General features: G+C 36.5%; 2 protein-coding genes across 2 annotated transcripts; one reads left to right on the top strand and one right to left on the bottom strand.

The window, feature by feature from the left end:
• Window positions 1–2,197: 2,197 nt before the first annotated feature.
• Window positions 2,198–17,864, top strand: LOC110370822 (uncharacterized). The gene is made up of 2 exons (XM_021326801.3): window positions 2,198–2,422; window positions 16,535–17,864. The coding sequence occupies exons 1-2, from the start codon at window positions 2,415–2,417 to the stop codon at window positions 17,337–17,339; spliced, it is 813 nt and encodes a 270-aa protein (XP_021182476.3). The 5' UTR covers window positions 2,198–2,414; the 3' UTR covers window positions 17,340–17,864.
• Window positions 10,443–14,952, bottom strand: LOC110370821 (uncharacterized). Its single transcript, XM_049843111.2, has 5 exons — window positions 14,594–14,952; window positions 14,013–14,211; window positions 13,444–13,763; window positions 11,163–11,334; window positions 10,443–10,679 (listed from the first exon to the last, which is right to left on the bottom strand). The coding sequence occupies exons 1-5, from the start codon at window positions 14,946–14,948 to the stop codon at window positions 10,634–10,636; spliced, it is 1,092 nt and encodes a 363-aa protein (XP_049699068.2). The 5' UTR covers window positions 14,949–14,952; the 3' UTR covers window positions 10,443–10,633.
• Window positions 17,865–17,947: the final 83 nt, after the last annotated feature.

The raw sequence follows: 17,947 nt of genomic DNA, 5'->3' as shown, positions 1-17,947 counted from the left end.
AACTACCCATTTACCAAAGACAACAATTTTGCTCCAGTGACCCAGTATATAGAAAACAATGGTCCAATAAGGCATAGGAACCAACGGTTATCAGTTGGACGCGGTCCAATAGAACGGAACTGGTGTAGCGGTGGGTCTGGCAATCCATCGTAACGGTAGCAGGATTGATTGCCTCTAGACGTATCTAGGCTGGCCTGGCTGAGAGCTTGAATAAATAGGCTATATACCTGAATATTTATAGTAAATAGACTATCAAAAGAGATAAGAAGCATTCCTAATGGGAATACTTTTGAGAATAAAAAAAAAATGATAACATGTTATAAGACCTCAAAATTATATGACGTTAATATAATATGACGCTCCGTTCCTTGCAGTAACGTACCAAGCCAGGAATTTAGGAAAAGAATAAAAGAAAGAAAATCCCTCGTTATTATTGTGAGTGAACGTAGCTGACTGATTCTACAGGGTTCAAACCTGTGTTCGGAGAAATACATCCGAAAGCCGGAAGACATAGCTTATAATGTACAAATGCGTCTTCAGATTCCATCAATGTCTTTATTTTCATCGAAATAGGTGCAGTTAATTTGTCATGAAAGCGTAGCACACAAATAAACTTTTTAAATATGAGTAGATATGGGAAGTAAGGATAGAATTAACCCCCGAGTCAAAATAAAAATAGTGTAACATTTATACCGACCGCTTTCTTCGAGACCAGTTATTATTTCGCATTGTATATTAAAAATAACTGGCAGTATGAATAATAGCATTTATTCCTTATGTTGGTGGGACCGCCTATAAAGTTATTTATGTCCTATTTGTTTGCAAGGCCAGGGGTACATTACTGTATGGTCAACAGCCATCGTAAACTGTGCCATCGGGTATTATCCTCATATAATCAGGGAGTAAGAAAATACGGATTAACTACTAACAAACAGTTTCAGTAAAATACTGAAAATAATGAAAACTAAAATCTGACTGGCGAGTGATGTCTGCTTATAATATAATTGAATAAATGTTATGTGTAATGTGTTTTTATTTTTAACAATATTTCGTGATCTCATTTTCCTGGGATAGGCACCTAAAGGTTGACTGGTAGAGAACGCCTAAGGCGTTAAGTCCGCCTTTGTACATTGTTTTTTTTTTTGTAAAATGTGTGCTAAAAGTATAATAAACAAATTTAAAATAAATATTTTAACTCTTCATAAGATTGAAATTGTTACCATTTTGTTACCGTAATAAACTTGAACTAAATACAAGTGGGCATCGTGCTTCTAATGAGGCACGGTCTGACAGAAGATCACATCTATCTGATAGAAGGTAAGTGCGTACCTATTAGGTACTAGTATTTTGTGTTATCTTACAACATCCGGTATCTTTAACAAGATTCGTGTTTCCTCAAAAACATTCCCAGTGATGGGAAGTTAATTCAAGTTTGAACAATTCATAAATAAATAATATACAATGGCTGTCATTAGCTCAGTGGGTTCCGCGCCAATTTTGTGTCATTTCAACAACCAAGTTCATGGGAAATGTTACGTCAGTTCTGTTGTAAAAGAAAGTGATTTTAATGTCGCCTTGTTACTTACTATTTTTGTGTTAATAATATATTTATTGAATTTATTTTTTGTACCTATGTGGTTGTTAACTAGCTTGCTTGCCATAGTTTTTAGTTGTTAACTAAAAAAACCTATTTGGTACCTAGTGTTGCGAGTTATAACCTAGTCATCGCCGTCCTGTAGAAAAACATAGGTATTAGATAAAGCCTCGAATGTCTCAATTTCACACTTAATCACGCTGATTATGATCCTAATTGATTCATTGATTTTTTCACTTCAAAATTAATTGGCTACGTAAGCATAATTTGCAAAATATTATTTGCGATCCTGTATGTAACTATCCAGAACGGTGACCAAAGAATCCCTAGGACCCTTTAATTATGTATAGTGTAACACTATGTGTACAAAAGATGATGAGATAGGTACGTTGTATTTAATAATTTATCTGTCTCTTCAAGAGCGCTTCTACTAGCAGAGCAGGGCAATATTTTTTTATTGAAATAAAGTCATATCGTATCATACCCGCAAACAAGCTCCATAAAAAAATACAAACGGACAAAGAATTTACAATACAAAACCTATCAATTTCAGTTAAGAACTCTAAAATACATATCATTTTAATATCATTGATAATATCCCATCCCACGCCCTACCATTTTACTCCGAGAGGCTGTATGGACGACTGCCTTCAGTCGTTTACCGTTTGGCGCGAAAAAAACATACGCACGGTGCGGTCCGCACGTTGGTCAGTTTATAGTGTCGTTTTGTATAAATAGGTTGTTTAAGAAACTGAGTGCTCATCTCTTCTCCTTGGTTACTGAGAATCGCACGAGAGCTCCTTGTCCGAACTACGAAGATATGTACCGGTTAGTGCACATTTTGTTTTTAAATAATTTACGTTTGTAAAAATAGTGATGTTACACTTTTTAATTTATCGAGTTCAAGTTCAAAGGCTATTTGGTGATCTACTTAGTACAGTTTTTCTAAAATTTTGCAATCTAGATTTCTTTTTAAATATCGAGTTTTTTATTATTAATTTAGACTGTGACAAATAATTATTTTGAACCGTAACAATTACGTAGTTTTAGATTATTAGTTAAATTAGTGATTGTGATATGTGTTTGATAGTGACAACCGGTAAAAACCTCAACCTTGTATTAAACAAATAATAAAAGTTATGAATGATGTATAAATTAACACTGGTTAAAATTACCCAGGCCATTATTTACTTCTCATTAGTATTCTGCTAATTATTCTCTAGTTACGAACATATTTGCTGACAATATATACAAATATTCAGATCCGGGACAGTAAGCCTCCCAATGTCAACTTTACCAAGAAGGACCTACTTTAAGAGAAAAATTATATCTAGAGCCAGATATCTTCACTAACTCCAAGGTCTCGACAACGTTGGGCCAACATAATTATGTTTTTAGGTACTAAATATGAAAATGCTGGACTCTCAATCCCTTCTCATATATGTATGCCCATAGCTAGCTCATCCTCATCAAAACATAGCTACAATCTTTAGTTGTCTTCACCTTGTTAAAGATATTTCCTGAGGTACCTAGTTTCCATATTTCTTATTCTATGTCTGCGGCCCAATATAAAGTTAACAATAAGTTAGTGTTATACTAATGTCCTATTGTCACACCACTTCCCAGGTCTTACGAGTCAAATGTCAATCTATTTCCGTATCTAATTAATAACATTGCAGTAAGTCATTGTCATTTTGTCGAAACATATTTTTTTAGGTTGTACAATGGACAGTATTCTCATTCATAAAATTTGTATTATGGTACCAAGGTTATAGTAGGTGCACAACCATTTAATTAATGTTTTTCACAAAGGTACTTTTAAGGTTTTCTTCATATAAGCATCTTCAACAAAAAAGGAGTCCTTTAGTTTTTCAGTCGTTATAACTCTAGCTAAAATGATTATGGCTTCTTTCTGAGCACCCTTAACGGCAGTTTAAGTATTTTGTCAAGCTTAACTGTGAGGGATAGTTTTCAAATGCCACAGATTCTCTGGGTTGAAATAAATCTCTCTCCATCCACCACTGTATCTATTTTACATGAACTTAGTTATTTTGTTCGAAAAAAAACGTAATTTTCTGTAAAACAATTATCTATTTTGCTAACTTTACGTCCTACAATTAAAAACACGCATTCACAGCTTAGCAGCGATAAAACGCAACATGATTGTATTAGTAAAAAACTATTCATTGTTATTTAGACAATACGCGGGGAATGGCATTATGCAGCTATTAATTACACACGGAGTGATTAACTGGCTGATTTTTAGATACTTCTTCATGGTCCAAGCGGCGCTGGGTGGCCAAGACAGGTTTATTTTGGTTAAAACAACTACTAATTAGTGAGAATTCTTCACGAGCTCACTCCCTGAGTTCCGCGAATCAAATTGACAGACGCGGCGCAAAAAGTACGCTCGAGCTCTGCGTAATTTCGGCTTGTGTTAAGGTAGCTACTGCTCCAAATTAAACTTAAATTAAACATACGTAAAATTTTATTTCATCGATAAAAACGTAGGTTAGGTGACATCAAAATACACACAATGATAGCTATGCAAAAAAATCACGCGACAAAACTTAATTAAGATTTTAATTAACTCTATTAATCTTCAACTTGCAAGGCAGAATATATTCTATTGTTTACGGAACACCAAGTCTTCCGCTGCTTAATAAATTAAATAACTTGTTTTTCTCTTGTAATTGGGTAGAACCTTAACGTGAGTAGTTACTGAAAAGTCGTAAGAAGGTATAGACAAAATTATTATCTAGCGGAAGTTCATTCATTCATTCAGTTTCCGATCAACAAGCAATACTTATTTGCTATATCAAAAATTCCAACTTCAAAAATGCTGAAGCAAGCATATTTTTTCCAAAAATGAATGAATTAATAAACATCCCACAAAGTGTTTTCATGAGGCAGTGTTTATCTGTTACGATCACGTCTCACACCTAAACAATGCAAGGTTGATGTTATACAAATGATATAAGACTGTAGCCTCAATTATTATTAATATTACGTTAAACTGTGTCAGCTTTGTCGTGTTTAGTTCACAATGTAGGAAACACGCCCAAAATATAGTAACATTCATTCAAATAGCCTCTATCCTGTAGTTTGGAAGGTTAGGTCAGGTCAGGCATCCTCTGAAGTAAGACCATCTTACTGCAGTGCCAGAAAAAGTTAGGTGTAACTTTGGCGAAAATGCACTCATTAGAGAAAATGGGAGGAAAACCTTATTGTTATGAGTAAATAACATATTACATTACAGACCTACATATTTCATGTCTCATTGTGTTTCAATTTTTATAAGTCTTTACATATCATCATCCTTCTGTCCTTATCACTATTATATTTGAGGTTGACGCAGCATTTTTTCTCCTCCCATACTCTTCTCTGCCATCATCTCACAAGGACCTATCATTTTTTCTAGCTTTATCGCCTTTCACACAATCCATCCATCATTTTTCTGGTCGTCCTCTTACACGATATCCACGTTTATATATATTATCACATTTAAGATAAAGTAAAGTAATATACAATACATACGAACTAAGACAAGTTAGACCATTCATTCAGCAGTTGCATCGATCTAGTCCATCAGATGCCGCAGCCGTTGAAGCGAGCCCGACAGTGTAGCTATTGTTTCAGATGCCATACCGTTGCTCAACGCTTCATTCAATATAGATTTCAGATTTAATCTAGAATAAAATGTACAAGCGACTCAACCCGGAGAGGAAACTACTGTATGTGCCTTCATTAGGCACAGGCACAGTGATATACATTACCTGTGTCTGCGTAAATACTTGTGCACTATAATATGTCCTGCGCAGTTGGCTAGTCTCCTTACATGAGAACAGCCGCCGTAGCCGATAATCGGCTAGGAGAACATCATAGGTACCTAACATACCTACCTAGTTTTGTTTTTGTAAATATCAATTAGGCATATTGTTAACACATTCATTACTCATATAGGTTAACACATTCATTACTCAGGAAAGTGGTTACAAAATGGGTAACTTTTGTGCTTCAGTGCCTATTTCTATATTTATAAAATTAGGTCAATAAAATCGGTTTGGGCTTTGGTCTAAAAATGTTCAAACATACTATTCCTATTTGTATAGGTCGACACCTAAGTGTTCATAATAAAAAGCCGGTAGGTAGGTACAACACGAAACCTTCAAAACACATTATTCAGTTATTACCTAAGTACGTATCAATGTCGCGCAATTTCGCAACGCTGAAAAAATACATTGACTGAAAACAGTCACAGTAAGACAAACCATTTTACATAACCTTTATTAAGTAGGTGCAAATTATATATTTGTTGGCGTAATTATTTGAGAACCTAAAAGTATTTGCGATTACAGATTCGCGACCCATATCAAGGTCGGTTTAAACAAATTAGCGTTACATAAATGATATTAAAATACACCTTTAAAAAATATTTCGGACTCATCTCCTATTTTGGCTCAAGAGTTTCAATTTTAATTCTTTAAGAAAAAGTTCTGGATTTGACATCGTTCATCATTATTTTATTATCTTAACTGTAGAATGTCCATTGCGGAACATATTACATGCGGAATATAGGCCTCTATACTATAATATTGATTTCTAGAAGATCCATCTGGAAGCGGCTTGCGTCCAGCGCCTATTCCACCATTATTGTCAGATAATCCGACCACCTTATTGACGGCCTTCATACATAATAATACTCAGATTTTGGAGTACATTTCTTCATATTAGCTTCTCTACAAAAAATATTTCTTGTTCCTACTGTGAAATCACATATCTTAGTTTCCACCGAAATTACATAAGACAGCGTGTTGTGTCTCTACCGCGGGTCAGGGTCTGTCAATATTGGCACTTTGTGTAAACCATACATCTTACCGCGTGTACGATGGACGTATCATCTACATGCCCAATATACCTACTTGAAATTAAACTAATATTGAAACAGAACTGTCTTGGTAATAGTCGAATTAAAAAAATATTGACTCTGAAACTTTTGAAACTGTCTTGCTTAACATGGACCTTCGTCAGTTTAACAGTGTACACAGCACTCATAGATTTCGATAATAAACTGTTCGCAAACGCAAAAATCTATAATATTCTCTAAGAGCGCTTTCACTCTAGCGGATTTACTACGTGCGACAAAATTCTGCGCGACAAAGTTTTAGCGCTCATCGTTTAACCTACGTGTCGCAAGGTTCGTTTCCCTCAGGGATCACAATTAGGTCAGGATCTGGACGTCGTACGCATGTGATTGTCATAGGAAAGACTCCAAGTCTTATTTCAAAATAAATACCTAAACGTTTTTTTTTTTAACTTGTCTTAAAGTAAAATGTCTAAAGTCCAACCACTGCCATATTTTTCTTGTGTTCTATTAATTAATTTTGCCTTAAATAATTTGCAACATTACGCGTGTCTACTGGTTTCTGTAAATAGATTGGTGAAAACCAGATTTTAATGTCATTCAACCACGGTGATATTAGATCATTCAATTATGTTATATACCTAAATAAACAATCCTTGTCTAAAAGAGTAACTAACGTTAATATTGATGTTCGATTGTACCTCTAAAATAAAGTTATTTTAGTGACGCCTGAAAGTCGAAGTAAAATAAATGTTATTTATTTATTGGTAGTACATATGTACATACCTCCTATGTATACAATTTACACTATTTAACTCAATTTACAGTATTAAAGGGGGTAAAATATTATGAGTATTTATGACTAGGTAGAATGCTTAGGTAATCTATACGAATATTACAAAGCTGAAGAGTTTGTTTGTTTGAACCACGTTTGAACGCTCTAATCTCAGGAACTACGGGTCTGATTTGAAAAATAATTTCAGTGTTAGATAGCCCATTTACAGTCATGGACACATAATTAAAGACACTGTTGGAATCTTAAATTGCTGCCGCATTTCATCTGTATTTCTTTTTTCTGATTGCTACTGGAACTTTATTTTCTATTTTAAAATATTTAAGAGGGCATTGTGAAATATTAAAACTAAAGACTATCTTCAGTGATCCTTCGCGACAAGTTTTTTTTCGCTTTATCCGAATCTCGAGCGGTATGAACCATAACGTGGCCTGGCCATATAATTAAAGACACTCCATTTGCTCAGAGGAAGAAATGCAAATTATTAATATTATTGATGGTACTTTTCTATAACCAAATCAAATCAAATCAAATCACCTTTATTTTCAGGCATCAAAGGCCCATAGATAAATACCTTAAAACTAGCATACATATGTTATACAAAATTGTTAGTAAATAGAAACTTAAAACTATGTTAGTAGCACTTCCTTATGCACTATGACACTGTGCGGTCCTGTGGCACTTGTCCGCGGAAACGACGGAACACCACGTCCTGTGGCCAGAAGTTTTCGTCCAACACGAGGTGCAGGAAACACGTTGGTATTCGCACCACGAACGCTTTGAAGTTGGCGTTATGGCGCGACTCCAGCAGCTGCACTCTCGGGGCGTACTTCAGCTTCTGACGCACGTACTCCACGATGTCCTCCGCCTTAGTGGTGTAGTGTAGGCGGGAGATGTACACCGGGGTGTTCGGCTTGGCGGCACGAATTTTGATGTTTGGCTCAACAGGAGCCGTGCCGCAACGATTCTTGTTGGTTCGCTGACGGCGCTTCCTCCTTTGCACCGTAACGAACCCCTCATCGTCAGCCCGATTCTGTCCCTTTACGGGCACGGGCTTTCTCGTAGCATCAATTTTGCTACCTGTGACGCTAGCGTAGTCTCGACGTACATTTTGATGTTTCGCCGAGGCTGCAGAAACGAGCAGCTGATCGAGCGGTCGGGGGGCGGCGGATAACAACATTCCCTACACTGTAACTAAGCATACTAATGAGTACTAATATTTGGTTTATTTCCTTTTACCTCAATGACAGCACGACATCCCTAAGCGTGCAAGCGGTCAGTTTTGTTTTAAGTCGCTACGGGAATTTTCTTCCATGCTTCATAAAAATCTGTGTAAAATTGATCAATGTTTCATGTATGATTTATCGCCATTGTGTTTTCTGGCCGATCACCAGTTTTTTTTCTATTAAATTTGCGATGGGCCAAACCAAAACCGTCATAAGATGCTCGATCAAAGAGTCCTTTTTACTACTCTTACAGTGTTTTTCAGAACTTTTCTAATTTGGAAAGTGCTAAGGACCGGTAAATTATGCTTAGCATATAACAAAATGCTATTACTAAAATATTATAGTACTTGAATTCGCCTATTTTTAATAATATCTTTCTAAAAGATCACCACACCAAGTAGTGGAGAGAAGCCCCACACTATTACTTTTTCGCCTCCTATGTTTGAGAACTTTCTTAGTGTATTTTGGTTCCATCTGATGTTTTGGAGGCGACTAATTTCGATGCATTATTTTAGAATTATTCGTATCCCTTTGTTTAATGAAAAAAAAAAAATATTTTTGAACACTTGTTCACTGCACCTTTCACATTTGATAGAAATAGTCAACTACAGTATGGACACGCGGTGCTTTTCCAAAAGTAACATCTTCCAATACCTACCCATGCCTTACAGCTTTTCCCGACCCGGTTGTAGTCTAAAAGTTCTGCAGACACAATTGTCGTCCTTTTAACATCAGATGACTCCCAAAAAAAACCAGTACCGAATCATGTAAATGGTTCACTATTTGCCTATAGCACCGCCTTAAAGTCTGTTTGCGGATAAGTTTTCCTTGGGGTCGGTTTTGAGTTGTTCTCAAACCATGCCTTTTTTAGTGCCTTTGATAAGAAATCTTTAATAATAAATTTATTACCATGTCCTTACTACAGATCAAGTGGTATGTATAAATCCGTATGTCAAAATATAATATTAAAAAGCCTAAAACATTTTACTTACCAGAATTCTTGTTCTAGTCTTATTGATAGGACTAAAATGAAAATTTTTAATGAAATAAACCTAAATTATTACCTAATTCGAGTTTTCATAAGTATTTTACTCACTTCTTAAAAAAAGTATGGCAACTATTTGTATCTTTCGTTTTTTTTTCTTAACTGGGCTTTAACTGTCTTTAATTAGCTGACCAGCCAAGTATCAGCTACAAAAGTTCGTGTTCATTTCCCATAGAGCTTTATATCTAAAGTATTAAAGAAAGGAAATATTTTTTGTCCTTAATTTAAAGAACAAAATGTAATGTTTGTTTTAATAATTATAACACTACAGTTTATACCGTGCTTAAGCTCATGTCAGTACCATAACTATTTATTTCACTTCGAGTCCGGGGGTGTCTTTAATTATGTGTCCATGACTGTATCGAGAAAGGCTCTAGGCTATATATCATCACGCTAAGACTAATAGGAGCAGAGCATTAAAAGTAGTTTTGTGTGGTGGTCTTAAAATTTGTAGTTAGCCCGCCTACGAATAAAAAAAATCTATGCGGACGAAGTCGCGGGCGACCGGTAGTAAATTCATAAAATTCTTGGTTATCCCACTTTGAATAAACACACACCAAAAAATAATTAGATACAAATAAAAACACAAAGTATGTATTTTTATACATTTTATTAAAAGTAGGTACCTACTTAATACGTCTTATTTCTAATTATAAAAATATAATAATGTAAACAGGTGTATTCTCTTTTGCTACGTCGTAGCTGATGTATTAGTTCTAATGTAACGTCAAACCAAGCTTCCAAAATAATTTAGTAAATATTTCTGATTACCGGAAAATACATAGTAAAGCTATCTTTTCATACACACACGTACATCAACACTACCTAATTTTAAATAAAAAAAGTTTTTTTTTAGTTAACTTTGCATTCCTTATGAATTTTTTCACATTAAGTCAATAGATTATTATTAAACTATGATTAAACTCCATTTATAATAAACATAATTAAATGCTAATCAGTAACAAACTTGATCCTTTTCAGTCCTAGTCACATATTTCACTTTTTGTTTTATTTAATTGGTATTTTTAGTAAACTATAAATAATTGGTCTTCTGTGCTTGATTGATAACCACTTGATATAAACGATATCCGATATTATATCCACGGTAACTTCACCAGTTGTATTCGATCGACCATCCGTAGTCGAGTGCCCAAGAACTGTGGAAACAAATTCAAAAATCACTTTAGCTCAACATTTTACAGCACATAAATATATCATGACTACTACGAGTATAGTTATCGGCACGAATCTTGAGCTCTGACCTATATACATCTGCGCAGAAGTAATTTATTGGGTCTCTTTTGTGGTATGAAGTGAGGCGCGGGGGCGGGCTAAAGCGGTGATTGGCCCGCAGTGAATCGCGTCATAGCCGTCACTCGGGATTGGTTCTTCGCTAATAAACACTTTTGCGCAGATGTAGGTCACAGCTGAAGATTCGTGCCGATTACTATAATTATTATTACTTTTGTCACGCGATCTAAACTTGGAGTTCGGTGCCAGCACATCAAGCTACTGCAAGCTACAATCAAGGACTTTCAACTTCAAATGTGAAGCATAAAGTTCAATGCTGATTGTGAAAATTGTGCAGTTTGGAATAGCTTGATTTGCTGACAATATCAGTTCCGAAGAGTTGGTCTTACCTCCCCCTCGGCTTTTTGTCCGGAGGTGTGGGTTTGTAACCGGCGTACAAATTTTTCTTTCTGTCCTTATTTCGTTGTTTTCGCCGCTTCTTCTGTCCATCTAACAACCTCTTCTCATATTCATCAATAGACGCCTCGAAAGCTTCGGTCCCGTGCTTTTGCGTCTTTTTTTCTTTCATGGCAATGGAAAAAGTTTAGATTGGTTTTAGATCATTTAACTGCAACCCTTCTGTCTAATTAAGAACGTAATGAAAAGCACCTAATTGATAGAAAAGCCTCGAAACAATTTGATAGAAGGTACCAAGGTACTGCACAATGAACAATTGAAGGTGTTGGGTGGCTGTCACAAGTACTTAGGTATTGGCAGTAACTACAACCTGGCAAACTCTTCGAGGACACTCTCGGTCCACGCGGGTGTGCGGGGGACATGACTGTCAATAGCGGTGTTACAAAGGGTCGTCCCCACTGCCTCCATAAAACTGCGATGTTGACTTCAATAATATCATCATCCTCATCATCCTCCGAGCCTTTTTCCCAACTATGTTGGGGTCGGCTTCCAGTCTAACCGGATTTAGCTGAGTACCAGTGCTTTACAAAGAGCGACTGCCTGTCGGACCTCGTCAACCCAGTTACCCGGGCAACCCAATCACATTGATGTCAACATCTAACCACCCCTTGGTGTGAAGTCGATTTTTTTTATGATTTTGTAATTAAAAATATTCACATTCTTCTGTACGACCTCAAAACTGGACTCGTTTATTGAATTTGCCAGATTTTAATTCAATACAATCACTATCAAATTGCTTCAAACATTTCATACATAACATTTATTTCTGTACTACTACCAAAAAACATTGGGATAGTAAAACTGTCAACTGTCACCGTCCCCGTCCCTGTAATCACCCAGGGTGCCTACGTCCCGCTCCCCGCGTAGACCATCGAAATATCTTTAACGAGCTTGCCAGGCGATAGCGGGTACATACAGCAGAAATTAGCGAGTGTTCACTTCCCGCGTGTGAATCACTACATAGTACTTATATAACAACGTCGCTATGTCCCTATGTCCCTTTATACCAGTGTTTCCCAAAGTGGGCGATAACGCCCCCTTGTGGGCGCTGCAGGTCTCAAGGGGGGCGGTAAGAGACCCAGAAAGAAAATGGGGGCGTTGTGTAGAGGCCTGGGGGGTGATTTGTAATTTTATTTAGCTAGGAGGCCTCTTAAACAACGACTTGTGAACATCAACTAATATGAATTACAAGATTGCGCTCGCTGCACTCGCGCCTTTCACTTAACAATGACTATTTTCCAATTTCTTTAGGTATCATTGCGTCACAAAAATCAAAAATTTTGCGCTCGCTACGCTCGCGGCTTCTTCTCTTTGAAGTGTTTTTTTTTCCCCAAAAGTTTTTGTGCCCCAAACCTAAACAATTTGCGCGGTTTTTTATAACTCTTTTTGGTACTTTACTGTTCCAAAACTCAAAAATTTCGCGCTCGCTGCGCTCGCGGCTTTTTCACTTGTCGCTGGTTTTTGTAAAACATATTTGGGTTCTATTATGTCCCAAAACCCAAAAATTACGGGCTCGCTTCGCTAGCGCTTTACAAGTTTGCAGTGATCTATCTCCGGTTTCTTTATGTTAAACCAGGCGAAAAGCACCATGAATGATTTCTACACGATTTTTAAGTACCTACTTTAATTAACAATTTTAGTCCGTGATTATATTTTGTCATTTTTTTGGGGGGTGCTCAATAGGTAGTCCGCCCCGGGTACCACCCGATGCTACGCCGCCACTGTAAGAGTTAACTTGAGACCTAAGCGCCGCGGTATGTTACCTACCTGCGCTCAGGTTTCAAGTTGCGGGTTATAGTAAAAGTTTCGTTTAGAATTCCCCGTTAATAAACATATATAGGTCACAATAATTAATTTATTTAATTTGAAGTTATAGTGGTTTTTAAACAGGTGAAAAAATGGGGGCGCTAAAAAAATATTTATTCTCAAAGTGGGCATTAGACAAAATAAGTTTGGGAACCACTGCTTTATACGCTTAAATCTTAAAACTACGCAACGGATTTTCATGCAGTTTTTTTTATCAGATAGAGTGTATCAAGAGGAAAGTTTATATGCACAATCACATATATTAAATAGTGGGGAAATACTGTTATCCCGTGCGAAGCCGGGGCGGGTCGCTAGTTACTATTAAAAATACGACAAAAATAACTTAAAAAGTTGTTGTTCCCAAATAACTTGAAAATAATGTGCTGATAAAACAATCTTTTTACTCACTCGGGGGCATATGGTAATCCTCGAATCCTGTCTTCTTACGACTTGGGTCGCGGAACCTCAATTCCATTTCAGCCAACATGGCACACAGATGTCCTATCACGGTACCCATTTCAAGAATATTTGTATACAGATATAGCATGTAAATGCTGGAAGCAAACTCTCTGTTCTGATGCTTGCGCCATTTATCTTGTGCTATGTGATAAATTTCTAACATTCTTTGATATTTGGTTATTATTTCACTCGTCATATATCCAACCTCGTACTGCAAATTGTTTTCGTAAAAATATCGCGTCCCCATATACCTTCGCAAATCTTTGTGTCTGTAAAATAAAACATTGCATGGTTATAATATCCGAATATTCCAGAGATTGATTATTATTTTACTGTACAGACACACGCCTTCTGTCTGCTCAAAGACGCAAGTATCTTAAAAAAAAACTTCACAAAGTAGGTACTCTACACGACTTTTGATATGAGACGGCCGAAACTGCTTCAGTAGTTTTTGTATCGACGATAGTGCCATGAAACCACGCTATGGCACAAATAAAGCATATGAATGGTAAACTCACGCGTTCATATACGTGGTCGCAATGTGGAGACAAGCCCTAACTTTCTGACCATTGCTGCCAGCTGGCTCGATGGCCGAAAGCCCGTCGAAGATCATCGTCAGACTTTTAAAGAATTTTCCCCAGAACGCTTCACTTCCACCAGTTCCACCGGGGCCACCACCATCATCACCAACATCCATTTCTGGGTGCTCTTCTGCTCCTGTTTGTCAAAATAAATAATGAATAAGTCCTTCACCATCATCCATCGTTCGTTGATTACCCAAAGATAATTTCGGCTTAGAAACCGCCGCACGGATCTCTTCTGACCAAGGCGACTACAGTCATAGTACGGGAAGGTATGAGACCCATTTGACCCATTGCGCACGGGGCTGTCACCTCCGACATAAGTTCACCATTATGGCCGGAAACCAAATAGGCAGCCCATTGTGAAACACGACTAAATAAAATACTCATTTGCAATCTGATAGACTGAAAGCCGATCCCAAAATTTGAAAGGCCAAATGAGATTACGCAATAGATGATATTTTGTATCCAGTGTGTCCATAAACGAGAATTCTATGTACTTTTACACTGGTACTTACCATGGTCGAGTTCGGAGGAATTAAAATCTGGCGGGTCTGGAGGGATCGTTGAATTGTCCATGTACTTCCTAAAGACGACAGTGGCGCCAGAAGTAGCAACCCACATCCTTCTGTCATTTCGTATTCTTCTAGCGTTAACGCTTTTTTGGTACGACTTCTCGAAATTTCTTTTAGTATTTTGAGCTTTTTTTACATTTTGCATTCTTCTGGCGTTTTCAATTTTTTTTGCATCTTTTCTTCTTTTTTCCTGTATTCTTTTCTTGTATATATCACTTGGTGATAATCTATCGTTTTGCACTGGTTGATCGCTTCGTAAGATGCTGTCCATTTTTCTTCTTAAAATACTCTGTTGCATTCTATCTTCTTCCAATAGTTTGTTGATTTTCATTCTTTTATCCATATCAATTATTCTGTCAGGTTGTATTAATTGGTCACTTATCGCCATATCGGCCGAGTTCATCATTTCCCTTTCCTCTTTTTTATCAGTTTGAACGTCTTTGTCATGTTGCAATCTACTGATGCCTGGGACTCGTCTATAACTCGGAGATATATTTCCGTAATTTTTTACAGTTTCTTTTATTTTTGGACCTTGTCTATTATATTGAATCACCTTGCTGTTATGCCGTATGTTGTCGCTATACGATCGTACGCCATTTTGTGTTTTTTTACCATATTGAGCTTTACTTATATCTTGTATTTCCTTAGGAGTTGGGACAGTTTTAGCATTTTGTATTCTTTTGGCAATCATAGCCCTTCTATTTAGAAGTATTCTTCTAGCGTCTGGAATACTACTCTCATGGGTACTTCTGGCAGTAGCAGCAGATTTTTGTGTCAGGAATCTTCGGGCTGTTGAAAATGTGCGCGTATTCAGCATACTATTAATTGTTGGATTGTTTCTGATATTTTGTATTTTCTTGTTAGGTGAAATACTGGGTAGAATTTTTCTTTCATTTTGAATTCTTTTGTGGTATGGAAATCTTCCATTTTGTGTTTTGGCGTAATATGGCCGCTTATCGTAATTAGTTTCTCTTCTATCGGGATCTCGCGCTTCCGTGATATTTAGACCCATTAAAAATATGACTGTAACATAAAAATAAAAATATATATACCTATACTGGAAACTGTGTATTTTCAAATTTTGATTACCTATTTACGAGTATATCTAGGTACTTACCTAATACAAGGCGAAATATATTTACTTTGAGACTCTGGAACCATAGCATGTCTAGTAACAATACGTACAAAACGAGGTTTAATTCGGATTTTAATGTTACCTATTTATGTTTCCGGAACTATTAATCACTATCGGATACAATAAAATTGTACTTAATTGATTAATTTTAATGTTGCGAAATTAATATTGTGAGAACTTGCAATGCATCTGTGGTTTGGTATAATATTAAACTTATCTTCACATTTTTATTTTACAATTATTCTGATATTTTCAAAATGATATTGTTATCAAAAGGCTGTATTTCAGAACCACAGCTAGTTAGGCTTACCCAGTGCATACCTATATGATCGAGCAAATGACTGCAAAATCGTGGCTAAAACAAAATCCATTACGTAAATGATTAACGAACGCAATATGAATCCAAATTATTTATGATATTTTTGCCGATAACTAATGGGAGACGAAATAAAAACGAGTTTCATGCATATATTTTCTGGTCATCAAACCGTGCCGTCAATAGATCAGTAACTCGTTACATGTTAATCAAAATATAACATTTAATGGAGCTGGTTATCCTTTCCTGTTAAAACGCATGATACATGCGAGAATGAAATATATTCAACGACTGCTACTGTGTGGTTCTTAGAATTTCAAAACCTGATAAATACTTGACAAAAAAAAAACTAAAATAATGATATGGATAAAACCCTTCGCTGAATTATAAAAGTCATACACGGGAGTACTAATATTGCCCCTCTCCTTTTCAGAACATTGATTCTGTTGGTGGCGTGCGCAGCCGCCGTGCTGTCAGCTCCCCAGCAGAACAGTAACATCACCTACGTCAAACAGCACCCAGCGGAAATAACACAACCCACTGCTAAACCCACGGACAGAGAATCCAGAATAGAAAAACTACCTTTAACTATTCCAGGCAATGTCGAGGAAACACAAACTAAGGAAAACCACAATTCAGAAAGTAACAAAACTCCTTCAAACAATACACAACCTGTATACAACTATTCAGACAGAATATACTCGATAAAGACTAAACCAAAAACACAACATAAAGTTAACAGCACAGAAAACAATGTTCCTTCAATAGAAGATATAAAAGAACCCGCAAATGTTACCGAATCTAACGATCAAGACGTTGTGCCCACTGTCACTGAATTTAAAGATCCTGAAATTGTACCAACCGTCCCCGAATCAAATGATTCGGATATTGTTCCCGCTGAAAGCATAAACAATGACAGAGTGGCACTCAATACAGAACTTGACCCCGAAATAGAAAGTACGCAGAGTGACGAATTCGTCACGGAGAAATATGAGGAAGAACCAACAGTAACCACTGAAATTGAAGAATATATCACCAAAGCGCCGACACCAAGGCTGTTGCCGAAACTGAGTTACTTCGGAAAGTCTTCGACCGGTTCGTTTTCGCAGAACCTGATCGCAAGCCCAGGCAAGAGGAGGTTCAGGTCCCGTTGCCGGTGCGAGAAAATATGGAACTGCGCCAAACTACAAATAAGTGTCCCCAGATGTCCTGAAGAGTACTTCATGTGTTGTTCATAGACTTCGGGCTAAAAGTGCTAATTTAATTTATTCTCGAACTGTTTTAGTGATAAGCCCACCGAACATTTTAGCAATGGTTGCTTGCAGAACGCCATCAGGAAAAAATACATAAAAAGTTGTTGATAACGTTATGTATGGAAAACGTTTCATATTTTTTACATACTTTTGGCTACTTGTAGATAGCCTGGTACAATTAATACGCATTATTTATTTCTAAAGTAACAAATGGGACTCGTCCAAGTTACCTAGCATTGTACAAAATTATACGTATTTTAATTGTATATCTTATTGACTGTATTTGAAAAGGAATCAGATTTGGTTCATAACATGGGTTGTCTCCTGATCGTTTACATATCACGAGCCTAATGATTTCAAAACAGGCATACCTCTTATTTAAAGCATAATAATAGTAAAATGCATGCCTAGTTCGAGTCACCTAGTTAATTATAGAATGTACTTGTAGTTATTAATTAAGATAAGGTCAAAAATGTGTCAGAGTGAGAGTGCAATAAATATTTATATTAATGTTTGTTTTGTCATATCCGTTAATCAGATCACAAGCTCTTTCTTGCTTTATTTTCAATATTTTGCGCAAACTTACCAAAAGT

Source organism: Helicoverpa armigera, chromosome 22 (genome assembly GCF_030705265.1).
Source record: "Helicoverpa armigera isolate CAAS_96S chromosome 22, ASM3070526v1, whole genome shotgun sequence".
Lineage (NCBI taxonomy): Eukaryota > Metazoa > Arthropoda > Insecta > Lepidoptera > Noctuidae > Helicoverpa > Helicoverpa armigera.
Note: the sequence above shows the minus strand (reverse complement) of the source record. Positions and strands in the feature narration are given on the sequence as shown.